Raw genomic sequence first — 14327 nt, 5'->3', positions numbered from 1 at the left:
TCTATAAATGTCTGTTCAATCCATCTGGTCCAACACTTTATGTAAGGCCATTATTTCCTTGTTAATATTCTGTGTGGATGAGCTATCCCTGCATGTCGGTGGTTTGTTGAGGTCTCTGACAGTAATTGTGGTTTTATCAGCATGTTGTTTTAGGTCTAGTAATAGTTGTTTTATATAACTAAGGCCCCCTGTGTTAGGTGTGTAAATATTAATGGCAATTATATCTTCTTGATGAATTATTCCCTTGACCATCATGTAGTATCCATCTTTGTCCCTGATCACATTTTTGGCTGAAAGTCTAATTTATCAGATAAGAGAATAGCATTTTCTGCTTTTCTGAGTTACTAACTTTAAACACTTGGGTTCAACCTTTTCCTTTAAGTTTGCTTTTGTATTTTGATTTTAAATGAGTTTCCTGTAAATAAAATATAAGTGGTTGAAACTTTTATTTCAAGTTGTCATTTTTCTCCCTTATAGTTGGTAAGTTCAGGACATTCACATTTAAGCTGAATATTGATATAACTAATTATTATCAGTCATTCTGATTTTTTATTGTTTTACCTTAGTTTTGTTTCTCTCTGAAACAACTCCTTAGTGATATTCTCAATTTCTTCATTTCTTCTGTATGCCTTTGTAGATTTTTGTTTAATGGTTCTATGGGGGTTATAACAAACTTACTATGTATACAAAAGTTCTTTATGAACTGGTATTAACTCATTGATATTACACAGGTTCTGACCTTTTCTTTCTCCTCATATTATTTTCTTTCTCCTCATATTATTGTTTATACTTCAGATTTTGTATTCCTCTTGTAATTCTATTCATGGTTTTTTTATTTCATTTTTGTAAAACTTACTGTTTTTCTCTTCCAGTGGATAAATACTGGAGGGCAGCAACAGTATGTCAGCTAAAAATAGTGGATATTCTTTAATTTGTATTTTAGCGTATATTGTTTTGTAAGTTCTGTATTAGACAGCTGGTAGTTCATAACATTCATTTCAGAGAAGGAAAGCATTTGTGATCATTTTGCTGTCTTGCTTTTTTTTCTACCTCTTTGGCACAAAGCATATTGCATTCCTCATTAGATGGATTTTGCAGTGTCTTGTAAAGAGGAGTGGTTGTGTAAAACAAATTGAATTAAAAGTAAATATTAAGCAATTTTTTGAAATAGCTTATTTAGCATACTTACACTTTTTGGAAAACTGCTGAGTAACAGAATCAGTAATCTATTTAGTTTAGGCTTATATACATTTATTGAAGACTCACTGCCCTAGTCGCTCTTCAGTCTGCCTTGGAATATTTATAAACTCACATATCACACTTCGAGAGACTTAGTTTTTTAGTGGTTTATTGTTCATTCATAAAACTGAAGGTACTGAAATGTAGACTAACAAATGACTAATATACCTCAGTTGCTTGAGTGAGGAGGGCTTCCTAAGGGAGTGTTCCTTAGGAATGCTCGAAACTTCTTTCATCTGTTCAAGATAGAAAATAAAATGAGGGCCCTCCCTGGTGGTGCAACAGGTTGGGATGCACCACTGCAAGCTAGCTGCAGCTGCTTCAGTTGGAGTTCTATCCCCCAGCCTCAGCGGTGACCCACATAGCCCACCCCATCGACCTCTCTTCTCTTGTCCCCTGCTCCGTCAACAGTGTTCTTTGTTGATCTGCCTGTTCTGCTTCCCGCTCTGTCTCTGGTAAAGCCTCCCACTGGCCCTGTACCTCTGGCCTGCACCCTAGTTCTATATTCATAAATAAATAAATCTTTAAAAAAAAAAAAAGGAAAAGAAAATGGACCACAGAAGAGTCTTATAGAAATGTAGTAGGAATAGCAGAGGGGAAGTACGTATTTAAACCAAATCAAATATTTTTGACCCAGATTTATAATCAACTGATTCTGTAATCATAGGGAAGTCATTTATCCTGTTACTGAATTTTTTCATTGTATAGAAGTTAATATTAACTTACTTTGGTTGTTGTGAAAGTTATAACTGTTACTCTGGTATTTATTGAGGAATTAGTATGTGCCAAGTATTAAGTATTTTATATGCTAATCTTGTTTAAACCACATGTCCTTATGTGGCTTATGTTGTGGCCCTATTTTACACCTATTTTACAGTTGTTGAAATGAGATATACTGAGGTTAAATAATTTGCCCATGATCCCACAATTGTTGTATGTCAGACCAAAAATTTAATACCAATTACTCATAAATTTTAAAGGTTTGTCCTTGAATCTCCTTTTCCTTTTCTCATTCTGGGTATTATTAGGTTTCCTTAGTAGGCATTGTTTCTACTTTCTGGGTAGTTAAAAGTAATGACAAATAATAGTCAGTCATAGGATTATAGAGATAACACTTAAGAAACTGGGTATAAGTTAGGTAAAACCATGTAGAACTATCATTCTTGACTTCTCTAGTTCTCTAGCCTAATGAATTTTATGGGAAATGCCATTGTTGAATCAAGGAATAAGACCTAGCTAGATTCCAGTGCATTTTACCAGTAAATCTAATGAAACATCTAAATTAGAAGCAAGAACTGTCATCACTATACCATATTGCCCCATTCCTAGAAAATAGAATAATTTACTGAGTAGTCTTTTGGTAATTTTGGAACATAGTGTTATGTTTTATAGAATAGATTCTTGCTTGTGACCCTCTTTTTCTAGATTATAAAGATGACCAAACACTTAGCACATGCCAAGTACATAGCTGGTACTAAAGAAATATTTACAAGTATGAATAACTAAAGCTAAGTAAAATAATTCCCAGGTACTTCATAAGAGTAGCCAATTAGAGTACTAGTAACTAGGAGAAAATTGCATTTTAATCATTTGCTTAGGTCTGTAGAGAATACATTTTTAAAAAATCATCCAATTGTCAATTTATATATTGTGTTTTGATATTTGATTAGTTAACTTACAAGGCCACTTAATTTATATATCTTAATTCACTGGTCATTATAAACTATCCAAAATGGATATATCAATAACTATATTTAGTACTAGAAAACTATGTTCTCACTCAGTTAGCAATAATGACTTGCTTTTTTTCTTTTTATATATTCTGGTAACTGAAATTTCTATGGGATTGACTTATCCTGTATTTTAGGCATTTCTTGATGATCTGAGTCTCAGGATTTATCCTTCACTGTCAACTTTGAGATTTAAGCAGAAATTTATTTTATTCCCCTTTAAATTGTCCTTAACAAAAGTTGCTGTTCGGACATTCAGAATAATCCTTTCTTTGATATCAGGAATAGGTAAAAAGAAATGGCTTCATTTTTCTTAGTTTTCAGTGACATTTTTTTGAGTAACCAAAGAAATTCAATCAGCTACTCTCAAGGTATTCTCTGGATACAGGGTTTCAGCCTCCTAGAAGACTTTCACATTCATGTAGTAGACCAGTCAAGTGAAAGGGAACCAAAGAACATATCATAGACGTTAACACATATCAGCTTCTATTATAATTGTTCTCTGGGAGAACAGTGATTCTCCAGTTTCCTGTTGTAAAGGTAGTGAATCTCTGAATACCCTTTTGTAAGTACATTTTAAGAAATATGAATTCATCTTTATTCCTCTTTATCTTACTAAATGTCTAGAATTACCTAAATAGATACAGATAAGAGTTTTGATTAAATTTGTTATTGATACATGCTTTATGAATTCAGTTTGAATTTCTTGGTAAGAGAAATTCATGTATTTTGAAGTAGTTAAGTGAAGATAATTATTGTTATTCAAGTAAAGTAAAGCTGTGTATTCAAGTAAAGTAAAGCTGTGAATTCAGCCATTACTCTATCTTTTTTCCTTTCTGTCTAGGATACTTGCAAATGAGAAACCTTGTCATCAAAAAAAAAAAAACTAAAAAATAATCTGAGTAGTCTAAATTCTGAGTTCTTTTAATCTAGATTATAAAAGCATTATTAGCCTTTATGAAATAGACAGAAATCATTTTACTGTTACTTTGTTGTAATAATTGTTTTTCCCTAACAAAATTTATTAATATTTAATAACCTATGACTTAGTAGAGTATATTTTGCTTTCTTTTTTGACTTATAAAGTATTTTGCATTATGGATAAAGCTGGATACATAAAGAAATACATAATATTAAAATTTACATAATTGATTGCCAAAACTATTTTTGTATGCATACAGAATGAAATTCAAAATAATGAAGATTCCCAGACTTACTCTTTTTGGAATAAACATTGCAATCAGGAGAAAAACAAAGATTTCAGAAAAGATACAGAATTTTTTGAAATGAAAGATGCTTTAAGAGAGACTATGTATAAAACTCAGGTAAAATTTTGTAAGCTAAATATATGTTTCTGGCTTTTCTTCCAAGTTGTTTAATAAACAATATGTGATAGAAATAACGTAGATTTTAGAATCATAGAACTGATACTTGAGACCAGCTTTGTATTTTATTGTCTGTGATTTGAATATATTAGGATGTTGCTCTGTGTCTCTTACGAGATTATAAGACTACCCCTCTTACTGCTTGTGCATGGTCTTGATAAGAGTATTTTTTTAAGGTGACATATCTATGAAAATATGAATTATCAACCACACTACAACTACTTTACTTATAGAAAGGTATATAAAATTATGGTGGAGTTAATAAAATCAGTTTTGATTTAGTATGCAAAAATTGTGAAAATTTCATGAAAGATATGGAAATTATAAAATACATTTATATTTATCTTCAGTTCCTTTGAGAACTAAGGGAATTTATAAAATTCAGGTAGAAATTTCTGTTTATTTAAAAAATATGTCTTTTATAATGAATGAATAGTATATCTTGTGATACACTTTACTCTGTTTAATAGTATACCTATGTCATATTATACCCTGTGTCCTTAAAAAGATTTTCTTGAGAATTTGAATTACTTAACTAAAATATTTTAGAAAACATCTGGGAAAGTAAAATTAAAAAAAAAAAAATCTGGGAAAGTAAAATAAAAAAAATGTAAACAAACAAAAATCTGTTTTGACTTACCTATTACACATAGAAAGATAGGGATTCCAAGAAAGAGTGTTAACAAAATTGAAGGCTTAAAAATATATGTAAACAACAACATAAACCATTCTGAAATAACAGAAAAAAAATCTGTATATTTCTGCTGCTTAGTCTAATTAAGATGTAATATAATCACAAGTCTTTTTACTGTATTTCATTCAATGTGATTTTTAATTTTTTTTCACTTAATAAAAATTTGGATGTGCCAGGCACTGTTGATATCTATAGGCATATAGCAGAGACCAGAGCAGGCAGCATTCTCAGCATTGTGAAACTAATACCTATTGAAAACATAATAACAGATAAGCAGAAAACGTATCAAAGGGTAGTTATTGCTGTGGAGAAAAAAAGCAGGGAAAGAGAGAAAGGAATAGAGGAGCATGATTACAGTTTTCTATAATCTTGTCAGAAACATCTTACTGATATTTGAGCCAGTGCTTGAGAGTCTTTATGTAGACATATGTATATAGTTAGACCTATATGTGCATAGACATGAAAATCTGTAGACATCTTTGAGTATATACACATATACATATATAAGGGTATGTACACATTTGTGAGAATTACCCAGGCAAGGTATCAGCAGATGCAAAGATCCTGAACTGGGAGTGCACCCCATATTTTCTAGGAACAGAAAGGATGCCAGTCAGGCTGATTCAGAGCAAGAGCAAGAGAGAGTTATGGGAGATGTGGACCAATGAAGAAACTGTGGTATTTTCTTAATGGAGAACAGGAAATTATCAGACGTGTTTGTCAGGGCGGGAGGGGGGTCATAATGTAACTTATTATTAAAGGGTCATTACATTTTTTCATTTGTTTCCCTTGCTGTTGAGTCCCTAAAGGCATCCCTAAAGTCATTGTTGTAGAATGTTTTGTCAGTGTTTTATGTATTTGGTGATTTAGTCTTTCATCATTTTGAGTTAACTAAATGGTGTGAGATAGTGTTGGAGTTTCATTCTTTTGCATATAGCTGCCCAATCTTTCCAATACATTTTGCTTAAAAGACTTTCCTTTCTCTATTTTATGCACTTGGCTACTTTGGTACCTAATAAACTTATTGTCCATTTAAGTTTTAATTTATTTGGTTGTTCTCATTTCTGTTCCATTGGTCTGTGTGTTTGTATTTATTCCAAAACAGTATTATTTTGATTACTATAGCCTTGTAGATGGAAGTCTGGGAGTATAATATCTCCACATTCCTTTTTTTATGAGGATTGCTTTGGCTGTTTGGGTTCTCTTGTAATTCTGTACAAGTTTCATTAATGTTTGTTTCTTTGACTAATGCCATTGAAATTTTGATAGGGATTGTATGAAATATGTACATTACTTTGGATAAGATGGTCATTTTAACAATGTTAATTCTTATAATCCATGAGGATCCTTTTCTATTTTTTTTTTAATTGAAGTATATTGATTTACATCCTTTTTAGTATTTTGAAAGTATGGAACTTTCCTTTCACGTGTACTCACCATAGCACACCCACCACCAATGTACCCATAGTCTTCTACCAGTCTGTTGTGTTCTCTCTACCCTGTTCTCACCCTTTTTTCCCCCTTCTGTTACCTGCTTTCAAGGGTTGATTTTAAAGCCATTGCCTTCTCTATATTTTATATATAAGTAAAGCCATTTGGTATTTGTCTTTTTCATCTGACTTATTTCTCTTAGCATTATCCACTCCAGTTCCATCTGTGTTTCCACACATTGCAAGAGTTTATTTTGATTGCTGAGTAGTATTCCATTGTGTATAAGTATCACATCTTCATCTACTAGTCTATTTTGGACACTTAAAGTTGCTTCCATAACTAGTCTATTAGAAATAGTCCTGCAGTAAACATGGGGGTGTGAATTTTGTTTCAAATTATTGATAGTATTGTTTGGATAAGACTCCTAGAAGTAGAATTGCTGAATTGCATAGCAAATCCATTTTTAATCTTTGGAGAAACCTCGATACTGCTTTTTAGAGGAACTGGACCAGTCGCTTATATATGTTATTGTAAACATACCTTCTTTGAATTTTTTTGTTGTGACTTGTAGTGTACTAGTTGTGTTAAAGAGTATGGTTAACCCATACTAAAAGTATTTTTATGACTATGCAGAAAAAAATGCAAAATCATGATGGAGATGTTAATATTAGTTCTGTTTTGACTGGACATCACAAAAAAGAAAAATTCAAAGATTCCAGTAAAGATTTAACTTTCGTTAAAACAACAAATGCCTTAGAAAAGCACACATATGGAAATCAGGTAAGACCTACCAAATTAAGAATAATTTATATTTTACAGCTCTTTTCTAAATTTACCATATTTATCATTTTTAATATTATTTCTTCTGAATTGTGTACAAGAGTATAAAGCATTTGTGTACAGTTTTTAAAAGATGACAAAGTTGACTTTTGTCTACATTAGCAAGGTTAACAAATAGAACTATCTCTGTTAAGATTCTACCGTTTATCATTTGCACACTGTGTCCCATTTTCTTCTTTTTACAGAGATTATCTTCTGTTGGAATTTTAATCATCTCATTTTTTATTTTAGTTTTGCCAGACATCTGTGTGTCCCTAGCAATATACTATTTAATTTTGCCTTTTAGTGAACTCTGTTTTTCATGGTGTTTATAGTCTTTACTATAATGTTTTATTTTCTGGTATAGGTCATGTTTCATTGTATCACAATTATATCTTTTATCTTTTTGCTATTGATAAGTATTTGGGTTTCTTTTTGTTGATCTGTTTTTGATTGATTGGTTCATTTTGCAGTTAGAAACAGTTCTGCCATGAATAGTGTGAGCATTTTCTTATATGACACTTGGTATACATGTTCAAGATCTTTTTCTAGCTTAGGAATTGTTGGGCCATAAGGATTGTACATGTTCAAGCAGGTAATGCCCAACTGTTTTCCAAAATATTTATTTACTGAGGTATATACCTGTTCCCAAAGTGAGTGAAATTTGTTGTTTTAAAAATTATTAGTGTTGTATTTGAGTCAAGAAATTTTACTTTTGTATAAACTCAAGAATCTGAATGTATTTGAACTTTGTAATATATGTCATTCGTGTTGAAGATTTATTTTTATTGTGGTCTAAATACGTATAGAAGGAAATTAAGAAAAAGGATGATGATCTTCAAAGGAGTTATACTTTGAGGAAAAAATGTAAAAAAGAAAAAGACAGAGATTCTAAGATGGACATCAAACATGAAAAAATTAAAAGTACTTTAAGGAAGCACATATACAGAGATCAGGTAAAAAACTTTGCTGAGATGTTCAGTTTTCATTATTCTGCTTTTAATGTATTGTAGATATATAATTTGACTTATGTGATTGCTTGATGTTAAATATAACCTGAATATTTTATAAAAAATGCTTCTTCAGTTAATGTGGTATGATATTCATAACTAATGCTATAATTAACTTTGGGTGACAATAAAAGTATTTTATATGCATATATAGTGAAATTTGAGGTAATCAGAATATTTAAGTATATTTTGTTTTGCCTGAGGTAGCAAAAAATACAATAAAACAAAGATTCTGAAAAAGAGACTAAAATTCTTGAAATGAAACATACCCCAATATATGTATATGTATTTTGGGTAAAAGATTCTAATTTACATTTAACATTCTCTGGTCTAATACAGGCCATTTTCAAAAGATAAGACCTCTCTTAAATGGAAATCTTTCATGAATTAATTTTCCTAGATTATAACTTTATTTTGCAATTTAAACTATAGCACATTTATTTACATATAATCAGAAGTATTTTCAGAAAAATAAAGGTAAGTAATTAATAAATCATGTTTTGTGTGAAGATGGCAACAAAGAAAAGGGGGGGGAGAAAGAAAAGATCTAGAAAAGATTTTGAACATGTTAAAATGAAAAGTGCTTTAAGAAAGTACTTATGTAAATTTTCCAAATTAAATGTCTACTTTTTAAAACTTCTTATTTCATTGTAGAATCTTTACGTGGTTTGTAAAAATTTTTGCTGCATGAACATAATTCTTGTATTATATTGTTCATGGTGATACTTATCAATTGTGTTGATACTATCTTTAGTTTATTATCTAAAATACTTTTATATATATGCAGAAAGAAATGAAGAATTCTGGTTTTGCTGGTCATGCGAAAGAATCAAAAACTAAAGATATCCAGACAGATGTGGATATTGTTGAAATAAAAAATCTCTTAAGGAGGCACATATATAGAACACAGGTAGACTTTGGCATTTTAAAAAATTTGTATACTTTCCTCCTCCTCTCGTATAACCAAAATATACTACTACTAACAATGATAATAATTATTATATGAAAGTATCTTAAAATCATCTGTTTCTCGATTTGTTATGAACATAATACAAATATTTGGGCTTTTAGTAAACATGTTCAGTTCTCTGCTTTTTCTCATTAATGCCACAAAATAAACAGATGTATAGTCTACTATAATTTGCTTGTGGGTGTTACTAAATTGGATGTTGTAAAGTCACCTTTTCTGTTGTCTGGGTTCAACTTTAGTTTTTTTTTTTTTTTTTTTTAATATTTATTTATTTATTTGTACAGAACTGGGGTACAGGCCAGAGATACGGAGGGTGAGAGGATTCACCAGAGACAGAGTGGGGAGCAGAACAGGCAGATCGACGAAGCACACTGCTGAGGGGAGCAGCGGGTGGGTCAGAAGAGGTCTGCCACACCATGTGGTCACCTCCGGGGCAGGCGGGAATCGAACTCATGCGGAAGTGGCTTTAGCTTCTCAGTGCAGTGCTTTAACCCGCTGCGCCACCAGGGAGGGCCCTCAACTTTAGTTTTTAACTGACCGTAAGGCCACCGGTTTTGGGGTGGGACTTTTTCACCATTCTTGCCCTGCCCTCTTTGGGACATTTCCTACTGACCTACTCCACTTTGAGGAATGAAGATTTTTGTCTCGTTTTTCTTGTTTCCTTACCTAATGGGCTACATGTTTTCACTTGTGATCTAGAAGAACAGGGTTTGCTGTTTTTCTCAAAATAGTCCTGTTCTCCTCCAGGCTTCAGAGAGGCTTTTTTTTTAGTTTCCCCCCATCCTGTCTCCTTCTTTATGAGCACCCAGTAAGGTCAGTGGAGAATATCCTGTCAGTAGGGTGCAAAAATCCCCTCTATCTTTAGCTTCTATTTTAATACACTAGCCCACCGTTGGACCTTAGCCTGTGATAAAATTCTTTAGCTGAAATTTTCTTACCCACTTTAAATGGAAGCCTCCTCTTCCGACTGAGGTCATTCTCAGATACATCCATGTCATGTGCCTTGTCCTTAAAGGTCCTGTCTTTCTTAGTTCAGTTTAGTTGGTTGCACTAACACCTGCTTTCTGACAAGTTCAAGAAAAAGTATGATTTGGTGGCTTCTTCACCTTTTCCTGGTTCATAATCTGGAAATTCCTTTCTTTCTAGCTTTGTAAATCCTAAAAAGAAACTAGTGGTATATCATTATTTTAAGTTTATTTGTTAATTGCCAGATTAAGCATATTTTATACCTTCAATTGCTCTGCTTTGTTTATTCATAATTGTTTTCTGGTTTTCCATTACATTTTATGTCAGCATGTCCGCATTTATGGAACTTTTCCTGTGATCAGGATATTTTCTCTTTTTTATGTTTGGTCTGAATAGTTTTCCACACACACAATTACAGGTATTTTAAAACACTGCAGGAAGATTTTACATGTGACTCTATAGAGAACATTTTTTTCTCCTATGGACTTCTATACAAAATGTTCCCTTTTATATTTCTACCTATTAAAGTGCTAAGGACAGTGGGCCTCTTCAGGTCTTGAGAATATAACTTTACCTAATATAACTCTTTACCTAAAATAACTTCTTAAGTTATTTTAATTTACAAGGAGAAAATTGAAAATGTTCACACTCATGACCTTTCCCTAAAGTGATGCTTGAACATACATGACCAGATCAATTATCGCTATTAGTATCAAATCTGTTTTATAATTTGGACAAGGTTTTATGCTATATAAGCAGAAATATATTTTCCAACCTAAAATTTTTGCATTGTAATCACATGGTTGCTGTTTTGTAGGCTATCAGATACAGCTGCATTAGGATAGATAAACAACCAGTATACAATGTGGAGGTAAGAGGTGTGGAATAGGGTGGCAAGGGGGCAAAAGAGAACCTTTGTGTCCGATTACTTTTAGTAATTTTGATATAAAGGAATGTATTGGTTGCATGACAAATTTGAAATACAGTTTTCTCAAATTCTATCAAATTTGAAATGTAGATTCTCAAATAAGAAATGAAAAAGAAAAATTCTCATATCAAAGTTCAGAAAAACTACACATAAGTGAAAACTGGTAACAATACCTTATGTTTTCATCATGCATTTCATAGCTTTCATAACTACTACTGCATTACATATTTGATATATTATAGAACTATTATTTCCTTTATATCATTTGTTCTTTAAAATTGATTGCTCTATTCTATATTGCCTTTTAGCGACTGGTTTATAATTATATTTGTGTTATTTTTAAAAATATTTTGATCAAGGGGTATGTATTTTTCAGAACTTTTTATTATATTATTATGTATCCTTGAAGTTATTTTATGATACTATATTAATTTCCTTTTTGCAACTATTGTTTGTGACTTTGTAATATTATTTAATATCTTAATAGACATAGTTTACAATAATTTTAAAAAGGAATTATTTTGCACTTATTGTAGCTGTGATTGAGGTCTCCTTATTACAGGGCAGATTTTGCAAATGCCTTTAAAAGTTTTATTTAGAGGTAATATTTCCCCTTTAAGGCAGTAGAAAATAATAAATACAATAATTATACTTTTTTAGTGCCTTATAGCTACAAAATATATTCATATGCATCATCCTACTTCAACAATGTAGCAACCCTGTGAGATAGCAAGGATGGGGTCATCTTCATTTTATAGATGAGGAAATTAAAATTCCTTATTGATTGAATATTTGACCCCAGAACTTTAACCTTCTTTTTCTGAGTTATAGAATTTTTCACTTTTTACTGTAGGTTAAAAATGCTGAATTTCCCAGAGGTGTATTAAACTTAATTGAAAGCCTCATAGAAGGACAGTTTTTTAAAGAAGCGATTGAAGAGCTCTCCTCTTTGCAAGCACATTACATCCCTCCTGTATGCCTTCTTCATGCTCTTCTAGAGAACATTATGCAGGTGAGAGTAGTCTTAAGAGTTTGTAATCTTTCAAATAATGTTAGAATGTGAACACTTTCTCATTTTTTGTGTATGTTTACAGTTTTTTTTTTTCTCTTTTACAGTTTTTCTCAATGGGAAATATGATACCCATTTATTACCACTTATTTTCTGTTTTAAATTGTATGCTAAGTACTACTCTGAGTGCTTTAACTTACTATTTTCTCAGAATTACCAAAGATGATTTTCTCTTGAGAGAAAGCTGTCTTATTCTGTTTTCCCTATGACCATAAAGTATCTAACTTAAGTTACAGTGATCAAACATGTCATGTGTTAATTCACTCCATTAGTGCATTGATAATAATCATTTTTATTCATAGAATATAGAGATAGTGAACATATGCCAGTGAAAATCAGTAGATACCACTTTTTACAAAGGTAGCTTTTCTATTTATAAAGAACATCAAGGTGCTGATTTGAAGAAATAGCAGATAAAGCTGTATCAGACTACTCTTGGTGACGAGGAAGAATATTGCATGAAAAGTTTTACCTTTAGTTTCTTTCAGATCCTATTTTGAGAATGCAGGCTCACCATAATCATAAAAAGTTAAATCTATGTTTCAAATGTCAGCCCAATAGGTAGAATTATCTAATATATAGATGCGTGTTTCAAATGTGCCTCTCTCAGTTGCAGTATTTAATTAGCTAGACATACTTCTTTCTGGTCTTTTTCTTTAAATATATATACTTGGCAAGAAAGCTGAGCCAGGGTTATTACAGAATTTTAGATTGAATTAGCTGGTATAACTGTATATTTAACTATCATATTTTATTTTGTTTCTTTTTAAATATCAGAATAACCTAGATACGTTTTCTGGCCGATACTTTCATATATTGTCAGCTCTTCTTCACCTGCATCCTCCTTGGAAGTCCCCAGCCATGTTAAGATATTACTTAGAATTGTTTCAGTGTCCAACTTGTATGAAAGGAGCATGGTCTCTAATAGAAGTGCTTATCCGGTAAGGAATTCTACAAATGGGGCCGCTAAATTTTGACAAGTTGTTTTGCTGTGTAATTTTTAGTCATAAGGAAAGAAGTGTACTTTTTTGGAAAGTTTGTATGTGCATAGTATATTTGTATGTTGTATTTATTGAAGAATTCATAATTTTAACCAACCTATGTTGGCATATTAGCCAGTTTGTTAAAAAATAAATGTTCAATGAAATGGACTCAAAAAAGCTAAATCATTGTTTTTACTTTTTAAAAATATATATAAATTTATAAAAATATAAATTTGCATATTTAAGATATGGTAACTATAATGCCAAATAGATAATTGTAATTGTATATAATATCCACTTAATTTTTTTTTTCAGCTAGAAATTTGAATTTTGACACTGATGTGAATGTTTCTTGAATATGTCAACTCTTTCATGTCTATACATCTGTTGTCATTTGCCTGGATACTTTCATTGTCTTCTAGATATTTCTCTCTTTAGAAATCCTGCCTATTTCTCCTTTCTCCCAAACAGATTAGCCATGTTTCCCTTTCTTTGAGGGTTTTCTGTATGCAACAGGCCTCCTTTGTCTGGGAAGATGTTTTCTTTTATTGAAGTGTTCAGTTTTAGGAGGCCCATAGTAATAAGAGAATAAAGAGGTGAAAGTTAGCCTTTTGTTTACCTCTTTGGAGTCATAAAAATTCAGTAACAGTTATGTTGTGATATATACTTGAAGCAAGCCAATCAGCAAGCCAGTCAGCTGTCTTTCAACACCTTTTATTGAGTTCTTACTAGGATCCAGACACTAATATATTTCCGGGATAAAATGGTAAATAAAATGTTTCTGCCTTTTGAAGGTGACTAAGATGTAAGCATATTCTGACACAACGGGATTAATCCAGCCATAGAATGTGAGCATGTCTGGTTTGTGTAGCTGATATCCTTCCTAATTTTCATGTGCCTTTACTATAATAGCCTTTATTTTAAAGCCCTCAGAGCTTCTCTATGTAAATTGTAATGCCTTTTTTAGTAATCTGGATCCTGTTATTTTTACTTTATCTTTCAAGACATCACAATATGTTCTTTCCACGATGATCTTCCTATTTCCCAGATAAAAGTACTTCATTTTCTCACATATCACTTCTAGGAGACAGTTTAAATGCCTT

General features: G+C 31.6%; 1 protein-coding gene across 3 annotated transcripts in view; it reads left to right on the top strand.

Annotated features, from left to right (window-relative positions):
• Positions 1-14327, top strand: part of ANKRD32 (ankyrin repeat domain 32) — a 63154-nt gene that overhangs the window by 22219 nt on the left and 26608 nt on the right. For 2 of the 3 annotated variants that reach the window (XM_004678132.2, XM_012721982.1), the window contains 7 exons: positions 4151-4294; positions 7113-7259; positions 8108-8254; positions 9096-9218; positions 11062-11115; positions 12026-12184; positions 13019-13182. In XM_004678132.2, the coding sequence (XP_004678189.1) occupies positions 4151-4294; positions 7113-7259; positions 8108-8254; positions 9096-9218; positions 11062-11115; positions 12026-12184; positions 13019-13182 (938 nt within the window). The remainder of the gene's footprint in view (positions 1-4150; positions 4295-7112; positions 7260-8107; positions 8255-9095; positions 9219-11061; positions 11116-12025; positions 12185-13018; positions 13183-14327) is intronic. The other variant, XM_012721981.1, reaches the window with a different exon arrangement.

The sequence above is a fragment of the Condylura cristata genome, unplaced genomic scaffold (genome assembly GCF_000260355.1).
Source record: "Condylura cristata isolate star-nosed mole 26May11 unplaced genomic scaffold, ConCri1.0 scaffold00007, whole genome shotgun sequence".
NCBI classification, from domain to species: Eukaryota; Metazoa; Chordata; class Mammalia; order Eulipotyphla; family Talpidae; genus Condylura; species Condylura cristata.
The sequence above is the reverse complement of the archived record's forward strand: the minus strand, read 5'-3'. Positions and strand labels throughout refer to the sequence as shown.